At 57.2% G+C, this 22,427-nt stretch overlaps 1 protein-coding gene across 2 annotated transcripts in view; it reads right to left on the reverse strand.

Annotated features, from left to right (window-relative positions):
* Nucleotides 1-16,468: 16,468 nt before the first annotated feature.
* Nucleotides 16,469-22,427, reverse strand: part of LOC111771799 (immunoglobulin-like and fibronectin type III domain-containing protein 1) — a 32,466-nt gene continuing 26,507 nt past the window's right edge. For both annotated transcript variants that reach the window (XM_070255863.1, XM_070255862.1), the window contains 5 exons: nucleotides 22,206-22,294; nucleotides 20,808-21,003; nucleotides 19,462-19,761; nucleotides 17,910-18,236; nucleotides 16,469-17,018 (listed from right to left, as the gene is read on the reverse strand). In XM_070255863.1, the coding sequence (XP_070111964.1) occupies nucleotides 17,005-17,018; nucleotides 17,910-18,236; nucleotides 19,462-19,761; nucleotides 20,808-21,003; nucleotides 22,206-22,294 (926 nt within the window). In that variant the 3' untranslated portion in view covers nucleotides 16,469-17,004. The remainder of the gene's footprint in view (nucleotides 17,019-17,909; nucleotides 18,237-19,461; nucleotides 19,762-20,807; nucleotides 21,004-22,205; nucleotides 22,295-22,427) is intronic.

The raw sequence follows: 22,427 nt of genomic DNA on the forward strand, positions 1-22,427 counted from the left end.
GTTCCTCCCACCCCAGCGCCCCGGGCCGGTTCCCCACCGCAGGGGCAGCTCTAGGCTACCTGTGAGGCCTCCAGCCCGTTGCTGCTGGCTCTGCTCTCAGCAGGTCCCCCACCGGGGGCAAGGGACAGAGAAAAGGCCTCTCTGGATCTTGGGCTCTGGGGGGAATTTGGGGACACGGGACACAAATCTCCTCCCCACATCTTCACTGAGCGCGTATTTACTGGGACAGCCTAGCGACAGGTGCAGGGGAGCGTGGTAAGCGGGCTGGATCAGCCCCTGCCCTCCCCAGGCTCCCGCCTCAGAGAGCAGCACACTTTCTTGGTGGTCGTGAGGGTTCCTGCTGGTCTGCAAAGAGCTGGAGAACCAGCCCCCCAGGAAGCCTGAGCAGCCCCTCTCCTCCTGACCTGTCCTGCCCGGGCTGCCCCTGGGCTCAGAATCCAGCACTCTGCTTCCCACCTGCCCCTCACGAGGTCCTGGGTCCACCAGCGCCGGGCCCCACCCCTCCACAGCCACCCTCAGGCCAGCCCAGGGGAGCAGGTCTGCTTGGTCACAGAGGCCTGAAAGACACTGAGTTCCCACCTCCTGCTGTCCTAAGGAAAGGTCAGGCTTCCTGGTGACAGCAGTCTCTGGGCAAAGACTACCCCTTTCCTGCCATGACACAGACTCTCTGCTTCATGCCTGGGGTGTTTGTTGAGTGACTATTGGATGACATAAATCTCCCAACACAGCAGAGGCACCCGTCTGGTTGGAGATTCTCCCACATGCTGGACTCCTCACTGTGACCTGCCGTTCCTGGAGGGAGCCAGGGGTGTGATCCTGGGCAGAGTCCTCTCAACTCTCTGAGCCAAATTGTCATCTGTATGAGGGAGTTGTAACAACCCACTTGTGGGATAGTCTTGGGGATAAAGGCTTCCAGTATATCAGTGAGTGCTCAGTCAATAGCTGGTCACTTCCTCTCCTTCTTTTCTGCTAGGAGATCCCCCCGCAAGGGACAGCCTGCCTACCCTCACCTCCCCCGTCACGGTCAGGGGGTATCTCGGGGTGACTGGAGGAGTCTGGGGGCCACACACCTCTCTCTGGAGCAGGCCCCATCACCAGGGACTTCGGAGCACGTGTCATGGAAGCCAAGCATCTTGCTGGGGCCCCTGGAGCTCCTGGGGGAAGGGGAGAGCATTGGTCCTGGTGGGTGGGGCTCTGGGCCCCTCATGCCTCATTCTGCCTGAGTGGCTCCACTTTTCTCTATTTTAAGTATTAAGGTTTCAAATATCATTGTTTGTAAAGACATTTCTGGTGCACGCCCCCCAAATTTGAAGGCCCTTCTTTATCGCCCCCTCATGTGGTAGAGAAACGGAGGCCTCGCCCCAGGCATAGCGAGAAGGAGGTGCAGGGCCCAGCCCTGAAGACAGAGCGCTCGTGGCTGCCCGTGGGCGAGCCCCAGCCCTGGACGGGAGGCTGTGACAGGCGGGGTCAGACCCCCAGAGCCGCTCCCAGGCCAGAGCAGGCTGGCCTCCCGGGGCAGCGCTCAAACCGAGCCTCAGCTCTCAGCACCCCGGGGATGGCCAGGACCCTCGGCTCCCCGCCTCCCTGGGTCAGGGGCCCAGGAAGCCTCTGTGCCAGTGGAGAGGGGAGCTGGGAGCTGCGGGCAGAGCTCAGGGGCAGGACCACAGAGCGGATTCAGCCTGGACCCGACGACTCAGTGGGGCTGTCTCTGGACACACCCTGGGCATCCAAGGCCCCCTCCACGGGGGAGAGAGTGTGAGGGACCCTGCGTCCGGGGAAGGCAGGTTAGTCAAGAAAAAGCTTCCCACGTACGAACTGGCACCTAGTGCTGAGTGCTAGAGGGACACAGGTGACTAGGACACAGGTGGCGCCCGCAGGTGACCGTTCACAGCGCAGATCAGTGGGGGTGGGGAGGGCTGCACTGTGTCTTGATGTGTACACATTGTACAGGCACTTGAGGTCTGCGTTTGACTGTATGTAAAACAGACTCAACAGCTAAAAGGAAAAAAATCGTCGCTGTGACAGACTCAGACGGAGGACGCTGTGAGCTGGGCCAGCAGACAGGTGCGACAGCAGCCTGAGAGTCAGGACAGCACTGGGAAGTGGGTGCTACTCCTCCTCAGAGCAGGGCCCTGAGAGGCCAATTCTCTGTCCAGAAGCCGAGGCCCTACACACCCATCTGTGCACACATTTTTACCAGAATCTGCCCCGCACAGGCCGCGCTCCCATTCACAGGCCACACCGAGACCTGCACCCGGCCAGGTCGAGGCTCACCCACTCTTGGTCCTTTTCCGCTCCTCAGCCCCTTACAGAGCCCGGGTGAGGCTGGGAGAATCGGTCCCTGAGTTGGAGAAGGAGGATTTGTCCACTGCAGCTCCGTTTTCCTACAGGCCACCAGCTGGTCTCCCTTCTCCAGAGGGCTGGGTCCCAGGCCCACCGCCCACTGGGGTAGTTGGGGGCCGTCAGGGGCGCCTTGCTGAGAGGGGCTCTGGGGAACACCCCAGGATGCTGCGGCCACCCCAGATGACAGGGTGTGAGCCGCCAGCGGCGTGGGGAGGCAGGCCGGGAGCCGTGTCTCATAGCTTGGGAAGCCAGGTGCAAGCGCAGACAGCTCCGATGACGTAGCTGGGGGGTTGGGGGGCAGGGCCGCTGCCACGGAGCTGCAGGCTGTCCCCAGGGTTGCTGCGCCCCCCAGGCAGGGGGTTGGGGGATGTCCCGCAGTGAGGGTTCCATGCACCTAGTGCACTCTTCCAGGGGGTCCAGAGCCTAGATCCTGGGCCTGGCCCTGGTGGGGAAGGGGCAGGCTTTCCTGACTCTGGAATAGGAGGGCTCCTGGGGGACAGCTCCCAGGGCGAGGCCAGGCCTGGGGGAGGGTTGATCCACTGGCCGCAGCCTCCAAGAAACAACAAAGCCACACCTTTTGCACCTGTAGCAGGTGAGAGCTCCCGTACCCCAGCTCCCTGGGCCGAACCCATCCCCTGACCTCCCTGACCTCTCGTAACTCCCAGGAGGCGGCCTGACTGGCCCCTGCCATCTGGGAACGTGAACAAGCCCGGCCTCCCCCAGCTCCAGGAGGAAGGCCAGCATTGTCGGACCCACCAGAGGAGGAGCAGAGCGCCCCAGGCAGGCCCCAGCCCCACGGGCGGTTCCGAGAGTTTGGCAATGCCTGTGATGCTGCCAGGATGAGCCAACGTGGACCAACTCCCTAATCATTAAAAAAAAAAACCTCAGGAAGGAGTTTGAAAGTGGTAAGCTCAGCAGAACTGGGGGCCTTTCCTCTCGCCCGGCAAGCCAAGCAGCAGAGGGAGGGGCCCGCCTGGGCCTCCGGGGGCCGTCTTAGTGCCGTCCAGGGTCCTGCTGCCCCAGGAGCTGCAGCCCGGCCTCCGCCCAGTTCTGCCGGTGGCTGCTCTGCCTGGTGCATCCTGCTCCCCACATGCGCTTATTCCGGGTTTTAGGCTACAAGTGAGCTGTCCTGGCTGAGGATGCCCGCAGAGATGGGACAGGAGAGCAGAGCTGCGCTGGGCACGAAGTGCTAGCTGGAAGCTCCCCAAGGCCACCACCCTGTGGATGGGAGACATGCTCCCCAGCCACACCACGAGACCCCCTCTGAGCAGGGATGCAGCTCGAGGCATGGTGGGGTGGGGGGTGCCTCCTGCTTCACTACGCATTTACTTGTGCATCTCCTCCGCAGTCCAGCCGTGAGCAGTGAGGCGCCCACGAGCTCCTAACCCTGGATGTGGGAACTGTTTAAGGAGTGGGGAAGAGGGGGTGAGGGGCACAGACGACAGGGCTGGGTTTCCTGGGCCGGGGGAGGGGGCACACAGGGAGGAGAGCCCCCCATAGAGAACTGTGGGGAGGGGGTGGAGACTGGCAGGGCTGGGACTGGCTCTAGGGTCTGGGGCTTTGTGGGGAGGACGGAGCAGGCAGGCGCAGCCCAGGGCGGTGAGGAGACCACTACGCTGGACCAGCCCTCCCCAAGCTGCGTGCATGCTGGTGGCTTCTAGCCAGGCTGCTCCTGCAGCATCAGAGCCAACGACCGACCGGCGAGAAGTACCTGCTTCTGCCCTCGGGGACCCCACCCTCCCTGAGCCCGTGCCCAGCCTGCGCCCCACGTCCCAGCCACCTCACCCAGGACACCCTGTCCTCGGAGAACCACAGAGCTTTCAGCAGCGAGGCCGCGCCCCTGAGGTGCCTCCCTCCTGGCCCCCCCACCAGCTCCATGGGCTAGGGTGGGCCAGGATGGAGGGAGAGGACCCCCAATCCATCCTCCGGGGAGGACGCTCGTCAGGCAGCCCCACGCCGGCTCCACGCCTGTGCTGCTGGTTAGGCCCGGCCCGGCCTCGGTTTCCTCTGTCGCCAGCTCTGTGCGCTCTTCCTTAGCCAAGGCTGAGCCCTGTCCCTTGCAGTCCTCTCCAGGACATCTGGCCGTGCCCCTGGCACCACTCCTTGACCCTCAAGGAGACCCCCAGCTTCGGACCAGGGAAGAAGAGAGGAGGGTCTGTAGCCTTGGCCTCGCCTCTGCTCCACCCTGTCCTCCCCGGTGTCCAGCACAGGGAGAAGAGGAAGTCCAGATTCTGCCCAGGATCCAGGATGGAAGGTGCCAGAGAGAGGTGCTGAGGACGGGCCGTAAGGAGGCCCTGCGGGCCCAGGGAGCAGCAGGAGAGGGAAGACGGCGCCAGGCTGGCCCCGCTGGTCTTGCCCACTGAGCCCACCCAGGGACCATGCAGCTGCTTCCTCACCCACAGGCCCTGCAGGACACCCAGACCCTCAGGGGTGTCCCCCCAACCTCCACCATGAGGGTCCTCCCAGTGAAACCCACAGCCTGACCCCTGACCTCCAGAAGATCATAGGCTGAGAGTCCACCCAGGCTGAGGGTCCACCCAGGCTGAGGGTCCACCCAGGCTGAGGGTCCCAGGCTGAGGGTCCATCCAGGCTGAGGGTCCATCCAGGCTGAGAGTCCACCCAGGCTGAAGGTCCCAGGCTGAGGGTCTATCCAGACTGAGGACCACAGGGCGGCGAGGGGTGGGGCCTGGAGAAGGAGACATCCTCTCCCAGGTCCGGGAACTGGGCTTCTGGGTCCAGCATTTGTCCCGAGAGACCTGGGGGAGGGCCAAGGGGGAGGGAGAACCTGCCGGTGTCCAAGACCAGAACCCAGCTCCAGCCCATCTTCCATCTCCTCCCCTGCTCCCCTAGCCCCAGGCTGTCCCCAGATGTCACAAAGGGCCCCTTTCTCCTTCCTCCACCTGCCAGCTCCCCCAGCTCCTCTGCAAAGCCTGTGCTGCCACCTGGTGGTCAGTCTGGGATGGCCTGCAGGTTGATCCGGGACTCGGAGGAGGGGCTGGGCCTCTCCTGTCCCCTCCCCCAGCCCTGCCCTTGCCTTCTACCCTGCAGCTTTCCAGGGCTCCTGGCGCTTCCGCTGCTGGCCCCCACTGCCCACCAGCTTCCCCTGCTCCAGCCGCCGCCCAGTGGTGTTGGAGAGCTGGGCCACACTGGCCTCCACCTGGGGGTGGGGAGATATTTAGGAATGACAGCAGCCCAGGAAAACAGTAGCAGGGGCCCCTCAGCCCAGCGCTCTGTCCGTGGTTATCTCCACGTGCAGACGAGGGACTGGGGTCGGGGTATTAAATAGAGTCCCCAAAGCCACACAACCAGCAGATGTTGGCTGGGGTCAACCCTCACTCCGGGACACCCAGAGCTTCCCCCTGTGGGGACACCCAGAGCAGTCGGTGGGGTACCCAGGGGTCCGCAGCCTCAGTCCCAGGACAGGCTTGAGCCTGGAGGGGAGAGCGGAAAGAACACTGAACTGAGAAGTTGATTTTAATTCCAGCTCTGCCACTAGCTCGCTGTGGGGCACTGGGCAAGACGCTTCCCCTCTCTGGGCGTCATACCAGACAATCTCCGTGGGCTTGGGGTCCAGGCTGCAGGCCCAGGGCTGGGCTGGGCTGGCTGCAGCACACCTCGGCTTCCATAGGTCACAGGCGTACCCACTGAGGTGCTGACTGAGGTCCCAGGGTTCTGCGGGGTGGTACTGAAATGGGCCTCAGGCTGCGTGCGGGGCGTCTTCAGCGACACCTCCTTACTGCCTCCACTCCTCACTTCCAGGAAGCACTTCTGGCAATTCCCTCAAAACCCTGGGCTTCCTCGTGCTGTGGCCTTCCACGTTTCTCTTCCTCCCACAGACCACAAATCCTGACTCCAGCCTGACCTGCTGGCCCCCAGGAGTCCACATCACAGGGAGCCGGAGGAAGATGCCTGTCATATGTCTGCCAGCCCCTGCTGTACCCTCCTCTGTGTGGGAGGGAGGGAGGGAGGCCCCAACAGAGCCAGAGAGCATCAGAAACACAGACGGGGCGGGAAGGGACCCTGGGGTACAGACAGGAGGGGACTTGCCCAGTCTCTCCCAGCTGGGTCCGAGGCCAGAGGTCCTGGCCCAGCGATCTTCTGAGGTCTGTGGTCCTGGGTGGTGCAGGAGCCATCTCCACGGAGATCAGAGTCCCTGGCCCACCTCTCAGCAGAGTCATCTTCCGTGACCCAGTGGCTGGGAGTGGGAGGTGGGAGGAGCGGCTGGAGGAGATGTGGAGACAGGGCCGCTCCCCAAGCTCTCTTCTCCTGGGCCAGCCTCCGGCTCCCTGGGAGATTCAGACCCCCAGCCCCCAGGCGGGTGGAGGCGCTCATCGCTGCCTTAGGGAGAGGCGTCAGGATGAGTTCTCATACCAGCTGGGCACCTGCCACACGGGCAGCAAATCTACACACATTTCCCCACTGAGCTCCAACAACCCAAAGCCTGGGTGTTCTTACCCCCATTTGACAAACGAGGACAAGGTGGCTTGGGGAGACCAAGTGGGGGGACCCCTCCCTGCAGTCCAATCCATAACCAATCTATAAATGGAAATTGGGGGGAGTCTATTCTGAGCCAAATGTGAGGACCATATAGCCTGGGGCCTTCCTTCCCCAAGGAAGAAAGGGCACCAAAGAAGTGGGGTTCACAGAGTGGTTATATCCCCTCAGAAAGCATGGTCCACATGGGATTGAAATGTCCTTTTACAATGGTCATGAGACTGCTCTGTCGGTACAGTGATTGATGGACACAACAGGTAGGTCTCCTGTCTTGGTGGACACAGCAGGTGGCAGGTCTGTTGTCTGGAGCCGGGTGGTCACAAGTGAGCCGGGTGGTCACAGGTGAACTGGGTTGTCCCAGGTGAGCGCAGCCATCAGTTCCTAGCCTCGGGAGAGATGCTTATCCTTAAGGAAATGCCATGTTGGGGGGAAGTTGCACCTTTATCTTAAGGGCCTTTGTTTTTGTCATAGCAAATGCTTGAGGCAGATATACAATGTGTGCTCAACGGCCATGTCAGACCCCTTTGGAAAAACAAAGTCAGGCCAAATTAGGTTTATACCAAATGGCTTCCTCATTTACTCCAATAGATCCTGTTGCTTACCATTTGTTTGTCAGACAATTCTCCCCCTGCTCTGCTTCCACCAGCTTCTCCCGCAGCATGAACGGCTGGCCCTGCCACTGACTGGTTGCCCTGAGGAACCCAAGGGTGGCTTTGGAAGCATTTAACCCTTTTTCCAAATTGTTTTTTCCCTTTTGTTATGTTAAGGAGATGCAGTCACCAACCTCCCTGAACCAGACCAGCCCTCACCACAAGAGCAATGGCCGACTTTTGCCTTATTATATATTTTTTTTAAACATTGGCACCTGAGCTAAGAACTGTTGCCAATCTTCTTTTTGTTTTTTTCCTGCTTTTTCCTCCCCAAATCCCCCCAGTACATAGTTGTATATTTTAGTTGTGGGTCCTTCTAGTTGTGGCCTGTGGGACGCCGCCTCACTGTGGCCTGATGAGCGGTGCCATGTCTGTGCCCAGAATCCGAACTGGCGAAACCCTGGGTCACTGAAGCCAAGCGCGAGAACTTAACCACTCGGCCACGGGGCCGGCCCCTGCCTTATTTTTAATGCTAAGATCTCTCCAGGAGGAGCTTAGGCCTTATTGCCCTAACCTGCAGTGTATGTGGGAGCATGTTTTCCAGCTGAGCCTGTGCAAGAGGATACCCACCTCTCCCTTCTGGATATTCATCCTCCAGACGAAATAAAAGGTCCCTGCTTTCCTCTGTTCTGGGAGCCATGACTCTGGAGATGATTCCTCATGGTCTCCTATTTGCCGCAAATACACTTTACTTTGTGAGGCAACTGCTTCTGGTGGAGAGTCTGACTTCACTCGCCAGGAGGGAACCCTCTTCCATTTGGGAACAGCCCTGCAGCCCCTCTCTGGCCCGGGCACCAGGGCCAGTCTCTCTGGGGGCCCTTTGGCCAGCACCTGTTTGGCCACCCCTGTGGCTTCTTGCAGCTTCCTCCCCAGCTGGGCCTGAGCCATCTGAAGCTCAGCCAGCTCTTGCTCCAGGACCCCTGGGCTGCAGCTCCGTAACCCACAAAGCAGGGGGTCACTTGCCTATTTGGAAAATGTCCCACACCATTGCTGTACCCCTAATTATTCACAGCTACAAAAGCCGCCCGTCACATTCTCATGTCAGCCCAGCGGGACGCTTTTATGCCTTTTTAATTCACACAATTCTTTGAAAGAAGTACTGTCTGTGCCCAATTTATTGATTAGGAAGCTGAGGTTCAGAGAGGTTAAGTAACTTGGCCAACAGCACACAGCTGGCCAGTTTTTTGAGTCGAGACAACAGTCTGACTCCAAAGCCCATACTCCATCCGTTACTGCACGAATACTTGAGTACCTGTCGTGTGCCGGGCGCTACCTTAGGCCTGGGGATGGAGCAAGGAACACGACAGCCAACGCCATCTGCCCTCATGCCCACTGGAGGAAACAGGTGCAAGGCAAATCGGTAAATGAGTGTCAGATGGTAATGAACATTTCTGGGAAACAGGGGACAAGGAACAGGGACAGACGTTGCTGGCAGAGAGGGAGTCGCCATTTTAAAAGGGTGGCCGTGGAGGACCTCACAGAGAAGGCCCCATCTGAGCACCAACCTGGAGGGGTGTGGTGGGGCCTGGCGGTGTCTGCAGTTGGCTCCCAGGGGGCACAGTGAGACCAGGGGGCTGGAGCCGGGCCCCAGGTAACAAGAAGGACGAGTGCTCTGACATCCCAGAAGAAGGTACCCACCGTGGACGGCCACAGCCCTGTTTCTCATTCCCTCCACGTCCATCAAGTGATTCCCCGGGGCCAGCCGCGCAAGATAGGAAAGGGGGGGCCCCCGTCTTATAGGAGGAGGAAACCGAGGCCCAGGGATGTTAGACAACTTGTCCACGGCCCTTGAGCGGGTTGCAGGAAGGACCAGGGCTAAACGCAGCCCCTCATTCTCCGGGAACCGGATGCCTTCCTATTTCTGGATCCCTCTCCCCATCTCAGCCCGTGACGTCCCCGCCTCCAGGTGGCTCCTTGGCCACAGCCAGAAGGAGGATCTGTTCCTCTGCCTCTTTAGGGTTTGGGGGGTGGGAGAGGACAGAGGAGGGGTTGATCCCCTTTCTTACTCGCATAGGGCAGGGGTACACGCGAGTCAGCACCCAGAAGCTCCATCCTCCCCAATGGATGCCCCCATCCTGGGAGAAGCCTAACTCGTGAAGAAGTGCCAATGGGCGGCAGGACGAGGCGCCACAACCCAACGCCTGGGCAGCAGGCAGGGAGGCTCCTGGGGGAGGGGGCAGCCCCTCTTCCAGGCCCAGTGAGGGGCTCAGGGCCCAGAGGGGAGGATAACTGTCCGTGGTGGCTGTGTCTCTGACGGCTGTGACGGTGAGAACCACACCTGATTTTCTTCGACGCTGCAAGCCAGCCAGTGTCTATTTAGGGAGGCCGGGCCGAGTCTGGTCCGAGGAGAGATATCAACCAGGGCCTGTTGTCCTTGCTCCCGTGTGCATGCGGATTTGTCAGGAGCCCTTGGGAAGGGTCCAGGACCCAGGTTCTAGGCTCAGCTCTGCCACTAATCGAGCTGTGTGATGGGAAGGGTGGGGCCTTTGCCATCTCTGGGCCTCAGTTTCCCGCTCTGTGAAATCAGCGTTATGGGCTCCTTAAGGAGGTGGCTTCTGCACGATGGTTCTGGCTCTTTCAGAATCAGCTTGGGAGGGAGGGGTGTTTCCTTGTTAAAATTAGATTCTCAAGCCTCACTCCAGAGCTCATAAGTATTTTCCAGGGGATTTTTATTATTATTATCAGTGGTAATGTTAGTGAGATGCAGCCAGAGTGATTTTGACAGGCATAAAGTTTGGAAACTACTGCTCCTTGGCTTCCGCGCCCCTGCCCAGGACCAGCGACATAATTTGTAGGTCCAGTGGAAATGAAAACGCGAGGCCCCCTTTTCAAAAATGATTAAGAATTTCGAGATAGCGACCGCAGAGCATGGAACCAAGTGAGGGGCCCTTCTAAGGGGGCCCTGTGCCCACGCTGCCCCCACCTGCTCTAAGATGCTCCCAGACACCGTCTTCTCCCCAGCACGCTCCTCCCGCAGCCTCACCTTCGTTCTCTGCTGGCGGTCTTCAAGGACCCGGTGAAGGCAGGGGTCCCACGTCACGTGATAACAGGCTGTGTGTGCACAGCCCCAGCCGAGGCTCCTGGAGAGCGTCCAGCAGGGAGCTGAACAGAGGGGCAGCTGGAGGGAGGCGGGCAGAAGACAGACGCTGCCCCACGTTCCGGCTCCAGGCACGAATGGGATGACATAACAGCCGCCTGGCTCCCCGACTTTCACGACAACCCCCGCCTCCCGGTTTTTGGAAGAAGAAAATCATTGTTAATGCCTCTCCCACACTCAGCTGCAGGTGAAGCTTTCATCTCCCCAAGTGACCCCATTCCCAAACCCTCCCCAGAGCTGCAGTGGTGGTGGCCCAGCCTGGACACCCCCTCCCAAGGATGGGGGCGGAGGATGCAAGTTGAGGAGGGGCCTAGAGAGAGGGACCTAGGGGAAGCAGGCCCACGACCCCACACAAGCACACGCCCGTGCCTGGGGTGCAGCCCCCCGTCACCAGCCGCTGCAGGACCCTTGGCCCCACACTCATCCCACATGCTCCCTGAGACCGGCCAGACCTCCCCACAGCCCCGGTGACTTTTAACTGGAGAACTGACCTACATTCGTTATGATTACTGATCTATTTCTACTTATTTATATTCGTCCCAGGATTTCTGCTCCCCCCCCACCCTTCTTCTTCTTTCTTACTTGCCATCTTGTGGATCGACTGCAATTATTTTTCTCATTCCGTATTTTGTCTGGAAGTCAAAGACTCTGAGTCTACTGTTTTAGGCATTACTCGGGTTACTCTTAGAATGCACGAAAGTTTGAAGATAATAAACATCTCTCCCACAGTTTACCTCTGACCCCACCCCTCCCCAATTACCTCTAGTTTCTGTCCACTATTCTAGTCTATCCTATTAGATATGATTATTGTTATTATTTGCAGCCAGTACTTTTTATTGACCCAAATGTTTAAAAAATATCTTTGCGATCATCCTTTCTGGCATCTCGGAACTTATGTCTAGAATTGTTTTCCTTCCGTCTGAAGCATAGCATGGAAATTGCTCAGAGTTTCTTGGTGGTAAACTCTCTCAGTTTCCGGTTTTCTGAAAAAGTCTCTATTTTGCCCTCCTAACAATAAATGCAGAGATGTAAAATTACTACACCTCCCGGAGATTTACGCATGTTAAGGCTTTTGACACCTGTGAACTCACTTCTCTGCAGAGATACAATATCGAGTTACAGACCAGACTGTATGAAAGTTCATATTCTTTGCCGCACTGGAAAAGCTACATATTGCTATTCTTGTTAACTCTTGCCGAACTGACTAGTAACAAGTCATGCATAATTGTAATAATTCGCCCCATATTTTTTGGTAAACTACACTCTTTGTGCAATGGCCTATCACAGTGTTTGGCCTTTTCTTACTGATTTATCAGAACTCTATTTATTATTAAAATTTTGACCGTCATAAATGTTGTGAATTTTTTAAACTAATTTATCCTTTGCCTTTTAACTTTGCTTATGGTCTTTTTAAAATTCAAAAGTTGTTTTGTTATATAATCACCTCTAAAAAAAGCTTTTATCTTTGATGTAAAAGGCTTACGTCTTTTTCCAGCCCCAAGATAAATTGAATAATAACTCATATTTTTTCCATTACTTTTACGTGCGTGTTCTATTATCAGCTCTTTAACCCACCTGAAATGGACTTTGGTGCCTGGTACGAGGGAAGCATCTAACTTAATTTTTTCCCCCATAGTTTATCAATTACCCAAGCACCATCACCTCTTACCTATAGAGCCAGAATTTGTTGTATTTTCACATTAAGAATTTCATTTTTCCTTTCTTTAAATACAGTCTCTCTCCTTATCCCCGTGGAATCAGGTAGGGCGCCTCAGCCCAATATGACTGAAGGTTGCATTCAAATCAAACTTTACTTCAATTTCTGTACCTTTGCCTTCTATTCCCGCTTTAAACCTCCTTGCATTTTACTAAGTAGAGTCCAGAGAGGAAAAGATACATGTGTGGTTGACTCTCTGAGAAATGGGAAGGGACACTAACGCCTTGAGGAATTATCAAGCAATATTTGAGCCCGCTGTGTGCCCGGGACTGAGCAAGAAGCTGAAGCCAAGGATGAACGGGGGTCGCTACCCACAGTCATGGGGTTAACGTGGCAGCTGGAGAGGAAACAGACGCATCTAGACAGGAACAAGACAAGGATGACAGCAGAGCTCCACAAAACTGCAAGGCAAGAGATAATGGAGTGGCCTCTTTGAAGTATTGAAAATTTTTTTAAAAACAGCCTAGAATTCTATACCCGATGACAATACCGTTCAGACGTGAAGGAGTGGGGGCAAGATGAAGGCTTATGTGATTCTCGAGTCTCGTCTGGAAACCGTGGCCCCCCGTGCACGGGGGCAGCCCCGCTCAAGGACAAGCAACTGGGCTCATGTTTTCTGTTAAGGCTCCTTTTTGTAAATAGTAATAATAATGACAATAAGAACTTCTTAGAGAAATCCTCAAGATTTCTTCATGTGTTTGGAAAAAAGTTACAATTTAGATTTTTTTCCCCCCCCCCGTTTGAAATGTAGCGGTATCTATGATATTATGTAGCTGTTTTGAGTCCTGTTACCTTCAAAAGCAGGCTAATTGTCGTAACTTTGATTAGTAATGACATTAAACGTGTGAAGACCATATTCGGATGGAGCACTTGACTTCACTCCTTCCCTAAGTGTTTATGGAGCACTGACATGGGCCTGGCCGAGTCTATCTATACGGCCTGCTGGGGATGCCTGGGGATGTGATCTACTCAGCCCGCCCTCACGGAAGTGGCAATCGACAAATGGGCACATGTTTAAGCCTGGTTATCATCCAAATAACATCCTGACTTCGTCAGGTTTCTGGAGACCGATCTGAAGAATTGTTCCCTTCAACAGCGCAAAGCGTTGGAAGGAAGGAGGAGTCAAGGTTGCATTTTCTCTTTTATAACGAAAGTGGCTGTAAAAAGAGGAAGACGGTCTGAGGGCGCTGATCAAACGGTTACAACCTTCTCGCTGGATCGCAGGGTGATTCTCTCCTTTTCATTGATGCCATTTGCACTCTGGAATGTCCCCAGGATGTGACACTTTAGGACATTACTTTCTAGTGCTCTTTATGGCACCTGGAAGCCCTCTAGTGGCCAAACCCTATACCGGAAAAAAAATCTTTTGTTATGCTGAAGAGCTTAAGGGTGAAGCGTACTCCAGTTGGCAACCTGCTTTGGAAGGTATCCCAAAATAAGACGGTTGGTGGGTGAACAGAGAGATGCATCGATGGCTGGATGCGTGATAGAGCAAACCCACCAACGTCCACCGTAGAACCCAACATATGGGTCACTTATAATTCTTTCAACTTTTCTGTGAACGTTTATATGACAAAATATGGAATAAAAATCTCTTTGCTAGACTCTGGAGGAAAAAACGAAGGAGAAATAAAGACTTTTCAGACCAAGGATAGCTGAGAGGCTGCATGGCTCAGAGAACTGCCAGATGAGAAATGGTAAAGACGTTCTTTAGGCAGAAGGAAAATAACACCAAGTGGAAGCTGTGATCTACACAAAGGGATGAGGAGCATTGCTAAAGTCTACCAGACATTTAAGGAAGATGCTATATCAATTCTGTACAAGAAAAAAAGTAGCGGGGCCAGAATCCAAAAATAGACCCACACATGTCTGGTCAATGATTTTCAAAGAAGGCTCCGAGGTAATTCACCTGGGGAAAGGAAGATCTTTATTTATTTATTTTTTAAATGGCACTAGACCAACTAGATAACCAAAAAAGAAAAAAAGAAAGCCTGACCTGCTCACACCTCGTATAAATCTTAACTCAAAATGGATAGGTCTAAATGTAAGAATTAAAATCACGAAACTTCTAGGAGCAAACCTTTGTGACCTGGGGTTGGGCAACTATTATTCTTAGTTTACCAATGAAGAATGGGGCACAGACAGTTAAAGAACTTGCTGAGGTCACACAACTAGTTAGTAGCAGAACTAGTCCGCAAACCCTTAAATTCATGCTCAGATTCGATGATGGCGAGGGCAGCGGGGTTCATGCAGGAATGAAGGAGAATGCCCGGGACTGCTCCCTTCTCCTTCACATTGTACCCCAGTTACAGAAGAACCACGGAGCCCTCTCCCGGGGACACGTGGCCTTGCTTGCACCGGGATGGAGCACTCTGCGGTCCCCAAAACAGGTCACTGCTTGCCACTGTCCTGGGCCCAGGTGTCCAAACGAAACCACTGGCCGTCCTTGACCCAGTCTGTGCTTTCCCGCCTCCAAGCCTGTGCTCGTCCCCATCTGACACCCTTCTCCATCTCTGCCTGTCCCCTCCCCATTTAGCCTTCAAAGATGTTGCTGCCTCCAGGCAGCCCTCCTTGATGCTCTCAGCCTCAGCATCTCTCCTCCTCTGAGCTCCTCAGGACTCTCCCGGTGCCTTTCTTAGAGTACGTATCACTTTCTACTTAGGTGATGGCTCTTGGTGTGAAGTCTTTCCTCCTTCTGGAAGGCGGGCCCCTCAAGGGTAGGACCCACATCTGAGCCGTCTTTGTATCTCCCTGCACAGCACCTGCTTAAGGCACGTCCGACGGGTGAATGTGTGTGGAGAAGCCACCACCGGTAGTCTGTTGTCCTTGTTTCTCCTTGGAAGGCCAGGCCCACCCTTCACGGTACAGAGAAAGTCTGTCTCCCCTCCTTGCTGTCTGAGCCCTGCTCAGGGCCAGGCAGGCCGCAGGCACCAGGTCACCCCTCTGTGCAAGACCTCTTCTCCCTGTTTCCGACACCGCAGACTCTAGGCTGAAGCCCTGCTCACCCCCCTGCCCGCCCCAGGTTCCTGTAGCACCGAGAGCTCTCAGGGGAACAGCCACTGCCCGTGGGATCCTCAGAACCTCTTTCTTTCCCCTTGGCCCCAGTTAGGCTGCTGTTAGCAAAGCAAAGAGGGCAAAGGAGACCCCCAAGGACAACGGCTCCTGTGGGTTTCCTTGGTGGGGGCAGGAGTGACCTGTGGCCCAGGTAGACAAAAGTCACGTGGTCCATCCCCTGCCTCTGGGGGGACACTCTTGGTCTATTTCGGGTGGGCAATTCTCTCTCTGATTCTGAAAGCTCCTCCTGGGTCACACGTGCCCACTTCTCAGAAAGCTGCTGTTGACGTCCCTGCTCCATCGCTCTCCTGTGACCTGCGCTCCCTCGGTCCACGTCTGACCTGCAGTGCGTGTGAGGGGAGGCGGTGGAAGCAGGAGGCCGGACTGGAGCTGGGGTGTGAAGAGTGGACCGTGTTCCAGCTCACTGGGTGAGCCGCCAGGTCCCGGAGCTGACATCCTGGGAGAGTGGGGCTCATTCCCCGACCAGGCACTGGGTCACCTTCCTTCCCGTCCCTGGGGACCCAGGAACACGGGAGCCCAGGAGGGTCAGAGGCCATGGCTTGAGGATGAGGGAGAATGACAGCTCCTGGTGGTGGTGGGTCACACAGGGGTCCTTTCCAGGAAAGGGACGCGCCCCATCCCGTCTGGACAAGGGGCAGTGGGGACAGTGGAGAAGGCAAGGAGGGGCCCTGAGGGAGGGTCAGATCCCCACGGGATCTGAAGGGGCCCAGAGATCACATCTTGGAGCAGGATTTCCCCAACCCAGACTCTCTCCAGCCCCGGGAGTGACATGCATGTGGCCGTCCCAGGAACCCTGGCCCCGTGTCCCACCCAGGGAATCCTCTAGTCTGCTGCCATCAGGTCAGGATTCTTGGCAGACAGAGGAGTACAGGAAACAGGGGCTGGCAGGAAGGGAGGTCTCTCCACCAGGCAGACCCTTCCACCACCCTCCGCTCTCCCACCCTCCCCCCAAGGGACCTCGGCGGCCTGGGCTGCAGAAGAACCCAGCTCTGACCCAATTCTCCCCTCCAGCCCGACCCACCCATCCCCACAGCCAGAGCTGGTATGAGGGCTCTGCATTGGGGACCTTTCCTCCAACACACCAATCCTGAGTTCTTTTGCAAACGATTGCCTGTATTAGCCTAAGCTTTTAAAGAAGAAAACTACAGAAAGCAGCCTCACACACATGCTCTCCAGCCCCAGTCTTCACCCAGGTCCTCGCCCTCCCTCCCTCCTCCCTCCCCGTGGTCACAGCACACCCAGCTCTTCCCGCCCTCTCTCCAAGGGTCCCCAAATGGGGATTGGCCTCCATCCTGCAGACAGCTTCTCTCCGATCTCCTGAAGCGGAACAGGGAACCCACGCGGCGAGCGCGGAGGCTCGCTGGCATCCTATTGAGTGGCTCAGCTTGGGGCTGGGAGGCTGAAGGCCACCGCTTCTGCTTTTCCTTCCCCCAGCAGTCCAGGCTCTGCTGGCAGAACCTTCCCGGGGCCCCCTCATTCCGGCCTCCCTGGGGCTCCAGGCACTGCCACTGTTCTCCATCCTTCAGGACTGGCTCCCCAGGCCGGTGTGGACGTCAAGTGAAGCTTTGGGGATCTGCCGTCATGCTGTGGCTGTGGGGCCGGGCAGGGCCATCCAGGGTGAGGTGGGGCTAGGGGCTGGATTCTGCAAGACAGAGACGGGGCTATGCCAGCTGGTCCCCAGGGGGCAGCTGCCACCCACCCATGACAAGTGGTGAAGGTGGTACAGCAAGGGGGTCAGGCCCGGGGGCTCTGCCATCATGGGGCATGGGTTCAAATCCACAGCCACCATGTGCTCTCTGACCCCCGGCAAAGCCCTCCTTGGCCCCTTGGGCCACCACGACCACCCCCAACTCCAGATGTGTGTGTGCTCAAGCTGGGCTCTGAGAGAGAGGCCTCCTGATGCCTCGGCACAGAAGCCACAGGGAGGAGAGCTGTTTGGTCCAGGGCCGAAGGGCCAGTCTTGCACAAAGGTCAATTCTGAATAATTAAAAATGCCTAGGGGTTCCTTTTTTTTTTGCTATTCAAAATATAAGATGTTTTAAATCCTATTGAGGAAAAATGTTTCCCTATTAACATAGATTATTTGCTTTCCTGAAGGGAGAGTACCAACAAGAGAATTGGCACGGCTTTGGGGCACCAAATGTCCACATCTGGGCGTATTTATGAAGGTGCAGCACAGAAGGAGACTCATCTCCAGTCTCGAACTGTGTCGCAAGGCCACGCGGGGAAGTGCAAGCGGGGGCTACGTGGCCCCTTAAGCCGAGTTGCTGGTCACTGATCTAGTCCAGATACTGCATCTTACAGATGGCAAACCAAGGCCCCAGGAGGGTGGGGATGGCCAGGGTAAGTGGGCAGAGTTCTGTAGATCCAGACGGACCGCGCTGGTGTCCTGACTCCCCGCCCCATTGCTCTAGACCGGACGGGTTGCCTTGAGGGCTCCCTAAAGGCAGGCAGGTGGCTGCTCCTCTGTCCTTTCCTCCCTCCCTCCCTCCCCACCGGCCGGCTTGACCCCCTGTCAGGGCAGCATCCTTACCTGTGACAATGAGGGTGGTGGTGCTGACAGCCTGGCCCAGCGCGTTCTCGGCCACCGCCTTGTAGCGGCCGCTGTCCTCGGGGGAGACGCTGGGGATGATAAGGGAGCACACACCCTGCACATCGGTGCTGTACACCGCGGGGTTGCCCGCCAGGCTCTCGTCATTCTTGTACCAGGTGACCTGGGGTCGGGGACAGCCCTGCACGGCACAGCTCATGCAGCATTCGCAGCCCGGGGGCAGCAGGTGGGCCCGCAGCCCCACCAGGAAGCGGGGCTTCTGGCGCAGGTCGGGCTCCCGGTGCCTCGGAGTCTTAACCATGAAGGCGTCTGCGATGAAAACCGGAGAGAGAGAGAGAGAGAGAGAGAGGAGGGTCAGAGGGTGGGGACGGCTGGCTGAGGCACGGTCCTAGGGCAACAGAGGCACCTCCCGTTCCTTCCTGCCTCAGCTTACCTGCAGATGTGGCCCCCACGGCTGACTCACTTTTTCCCCCTTTTCTTAAAACACTTTTGGGCTTTTTTTTTTTTTTTTTAAACTACAAACTAACACACATTCCTGGTGGACAAATTAGAACATACAGCAAATCAAAAGGAGAAAGAATAGAACCAAGGGTCATCTCATCACCTCCGGACGACCAGGCTACGTTTTAGTGTGGAAACTTCCGGAGGTTTTGTATTTTAGAGAGACCAAGTGATGCGATGTGATAACCTGCTTTTTCCAGCAACTGGTGTAACCGAGGACCCTCCAGGACCAGTTCAACCGACCTCATCTTATCAACAGAGCAATTAAGAGCGGTCTTTGAGGAGCCGAGACCCCTCGTCCAGTTGAAGCTGGTTGAGACCACCAGCCCATCAACGGGGCCTGCGCAGATGCTCCGTCAGTGACCCTCTTGACGTCAAGGAGCTGAAAACTCCACGCTCCACTCACGGTAATGCCGCCGTTTTGTGACCATGCGTCTTATGAAGAGGACGGAGTCTGACTCCGCTTGCGCAGACCGTCAGTCACCTCTCCTCTCCTCACCTCCAATCATCCGTCTCCACACTGCAGACCACCCTGCCCTTCACCCTATAAACTGTGCCCCAAGCCCTGGATCCCGGAGACAGATCTGAGGGCACATGACCCCTGCCTCCTTGCAGATCCATCTTGCAAAATAAAGCTGATTTCTTTCCCCAAAACTGGTGCCTTAATAACCGGCTCTTTGTGCGTGTCAGACGACAGAGCCCCAATTTTGTGCGTAACGCTGCTTTGAAGGTCCACGTCTATTTGACTAATATGCACTTTCTTTTCAGAGAAACAGTAACCTCTCTTTACCTGGCTGCCTGCCACTGACTGGAGAAGCCACGAAAGGATGTAGACACGAGGACACACACAGCCCCTCCCGCCCTCCCCGAGTCACGGTGCAGAGGCCGTCGGGCGAGTGGGTTGGGCAGGAAGGGGGCACAGCAGTGGCTCCGGGTCTGGCTGGCCACCAGGTCCAGCTCCTAGGGGAGACACACACGCCCGCATCTCCGCCCCGGCCTCCGAGCTCGCTCCAGGGACGGCCGCCACACTCACCTCGATGCCGGGGGATGCACCAGGGCTCGCTGGTGTCCGAGGGCTGGCTGGCCCCCAGCTCGTTCTTGGCCACCACCCGGAAGTGGTACTCGAGGCCCGGGAGGACGCCCAGGAGGGTGAAGCGGTTGGTGTGCAGGCCGTCGGCCGCGAGGCGCCAGGGCCCGAGCCCCAAGCAGCGCGTGAACACCTCATAGTGCAACGGCGAGTCACCCCCCTCGTCCGGAGAGGGCTCCCACTCGGCCGTCACCGTCCCCGGCACGTTCTCCTGCAGACGGATGGGCCCGGGAGCCCGCGGGCACGCTGAGGACAGATGGCACAGGGAGCCGCGTTGAGGGGACCCAGCGGGCCACCTGAAATCACCCATGGGCTCCAGGGGTGGCCGTCCCTGTGTCCCCATGTCTCCTGGGGCCCTGGGGAACGCAGACTTGCAGGCAGGGACCTGGGGCCCGAGAGAGCGCAGCCAGGGGTCTGCAGTTGCATCTGGAGCAGGGAGACCACTCCAAATGAATCGTTTTTCTCTCAGCCCCATTCTCAGGGCTTGTCTTTTTTTTTTTTAAAGGAAGATTGGCCCTGAGCTAACATCTATTGCCAAGTTTCCTCTTTTTTTTTTTTTCCTCCCCAAAGCCCCAGTACATAGCTATATATCCTAGTTGTAGGTCATTCTAGTTCTTCTATGTGGGAAACTGCCTCAGCGTGGCGTGATGAGCGGCGTGTAGGTCTGCACCTGGGATCTGAACTGGCGAACCCCGGGCCGCCAAAGTGGAGCGTGTGCACTTAACCACTCGGCCACGGGCCGGCGGCGCCCCCCCCAAAACAGTCATTTTAATTCACTGGTTTGTAAGTAAAATGACACAGGACACGGGCAGAGCAGGGGTTTTCACGAGACCGAGCCGCAGAGCCCCCGTTGTCAGTGCATAATTCCATATTCCAGAAGCCCCTCGGGGTGGGGCCCGTGTGGCGGTGGCGGTGGCAGTGGGGAGGGCGGCCCTTATCTCCTACAAGGACCACAGACAACTCCCCCCAGGGCTCTTTCGAGTCAGGAGCTGGTGGTGACCGCTTCCACTCACTGACCCCAAATGAGGAATTGCTGGGGTCCAGTGAGGGGCTGTGGCTTAGCTGTCCCTGAGTTCCCGAGGCAGAAGAGCAACGAGCCCCTGGGGACCCTCCGTCGGCCTCTCCTCCTTTCTCTCTTTGAACACGTAGGGAGGGTTGGGGGGCGGGGGGCGATCCCTTTGCAAACCCAGGCCTGGGGGGCACAGCGGAGACCTGTGATCGGGCCAGAGGGAAAGCTCCCTGCCCTGGCGAGTGACTGAGCCGTTTCCAAGCCCCTGCCAGGCCTGCCTCACCTGCCACCCGGAGCAGGAAGCTGTGGGTGGCCTCCTTCCCCTGCAGGCCTCTCAGCACCACGGTGTAGAGGCCGGCGTCCGAGGGGCTGGCTGAAGGCACCAGAAGCTGGGTGAGGCCGTCCTTGGTGGACGTCACGCTTCTTCTAGGCAAGGGCAAGCCGTCCTTGAGCCAGGTCACCTCGGGCATGGGGGCAGCCTGGGAGATGAGGGGAAGGGAAAGTGGTGTGGAAGCCACGGCATGGGAGCTGGGCTGAGGGGCGGGCTGAGGGGCGAGCGGGAGAGGAGCACTGTGGGAGGACGGATGTCTGAGCAACGAACGAGGCAGACAGAGCGGGAGGGAGCGGCTGGGGACGGGAGAGGAGGCTGGATGCGAAGTCAGGCACAAACGCCAAGTGTCCTCAACGTGACACCCACACAGACTTCTGGAGTTTCTTCTTCGAGCAGTGAGCTGCTGGTTGAAGCTCTGAGCAGGGGGCTATAATTAGATCTGGATTCCCACTGCGGCGGGGGCGGGACGTGGCTGATGGGAGTGAGCGGGGCTCACGGGGAGGGGAGTGCTAGCACCATGTGCCCAAGACCAAGGGGGGGTGCCTTTGGGATCCCTGCAGGAGCCCGGGAGGACTGGCCGGGGACAGTGGTGACCCTGATGGCCATGCCACCAATCCCCCTCGAGACCCTCAGTCCTGGGCACAGGGGGCTCAGAGTCAAACAGGGGTGCGAACAGTCCTGCCTCCCAGATGGTTCTGAGGAGTCAAGAAGTCAATTAATTATATCAACGTGCTTTCAATGCATTAATTGCATGAATCCTCAGAGCAACCCTTTGAGATAAGTTACTATTATTACCCCCATTTGACAGAGGAGGAAGTAGGGCACAGAGAGGTTAAGATATTTGTGCACGGTCAAACAGCTAGTGAGTGACGACACCGGAATTTGAATCCGGGCCGTCTGGGCTGCTGACCGGGCACTGCACTGCTGTCCTGTCCGTCCAGAGATGCGTGGTGGTGCCTGAGAACCATCCTAAGTCACATGCAGGTGGTGGCCCGCACAGTATGAGTTCTGAAGTCAAAGGGGATCACGCACTGCAGGACCTCTGAACCCCCAGACTGAGGGCAGGTGGAGAAAAGTGGGTGGCCTTGTTTCGAGGTGCAGCACTGGAAACTACCACGAGAGGGGTTTGTGCACAGGAGCATGGTGGCCGCCCACTGGCCAGGTGAGGGCTGTCCCTTCAAGGAGGACCCTCCCTACCCCATTCCTCACAGCTGGCCTGATTTCCTGCACAAGCCCAGGTCCCAGATCAGGGCCTGAAAAGGACCAGGGGAGACAAGACAGCCACGGGGCTGAGTCCGGCTCCCTGTCTGCTCCGGGCTCCCCTCCCCACGCCCTGCCAGATGCACTCACTTCGAAGGGGACAGGAACACGAATGGTGTCGCCAGCTCTGACTGTCAGCGAGTCCTTCATGCTGGAGTCCAGTCGGAACTTGGGGCACACTGGAACACACAGGATGGCTGTCACCTCCCTCTGCAGTTGGGGCCTGGCCCCGAGGGGAAGGCTGGGCCAGCCGAATGGATGCCGAGATCTAATGGGGGCTGGGGGGGGCTCCGAAGGAACAGGAGAGGCGGT

This window comes from Equus caballus, chromosome 30, assembly GCF_041296265.1.
Source record: "Equus caballus isolate H_3958 breed thoroughbred chromosome 30, TB-T2T, whole genome shotgun sequence".
Classification (NCBI taxonomy): Eukaryota; Metazoa; Chordata; class Mammalia; order Perissodactyla; family Equidae; genus Equus; species Equus caballus.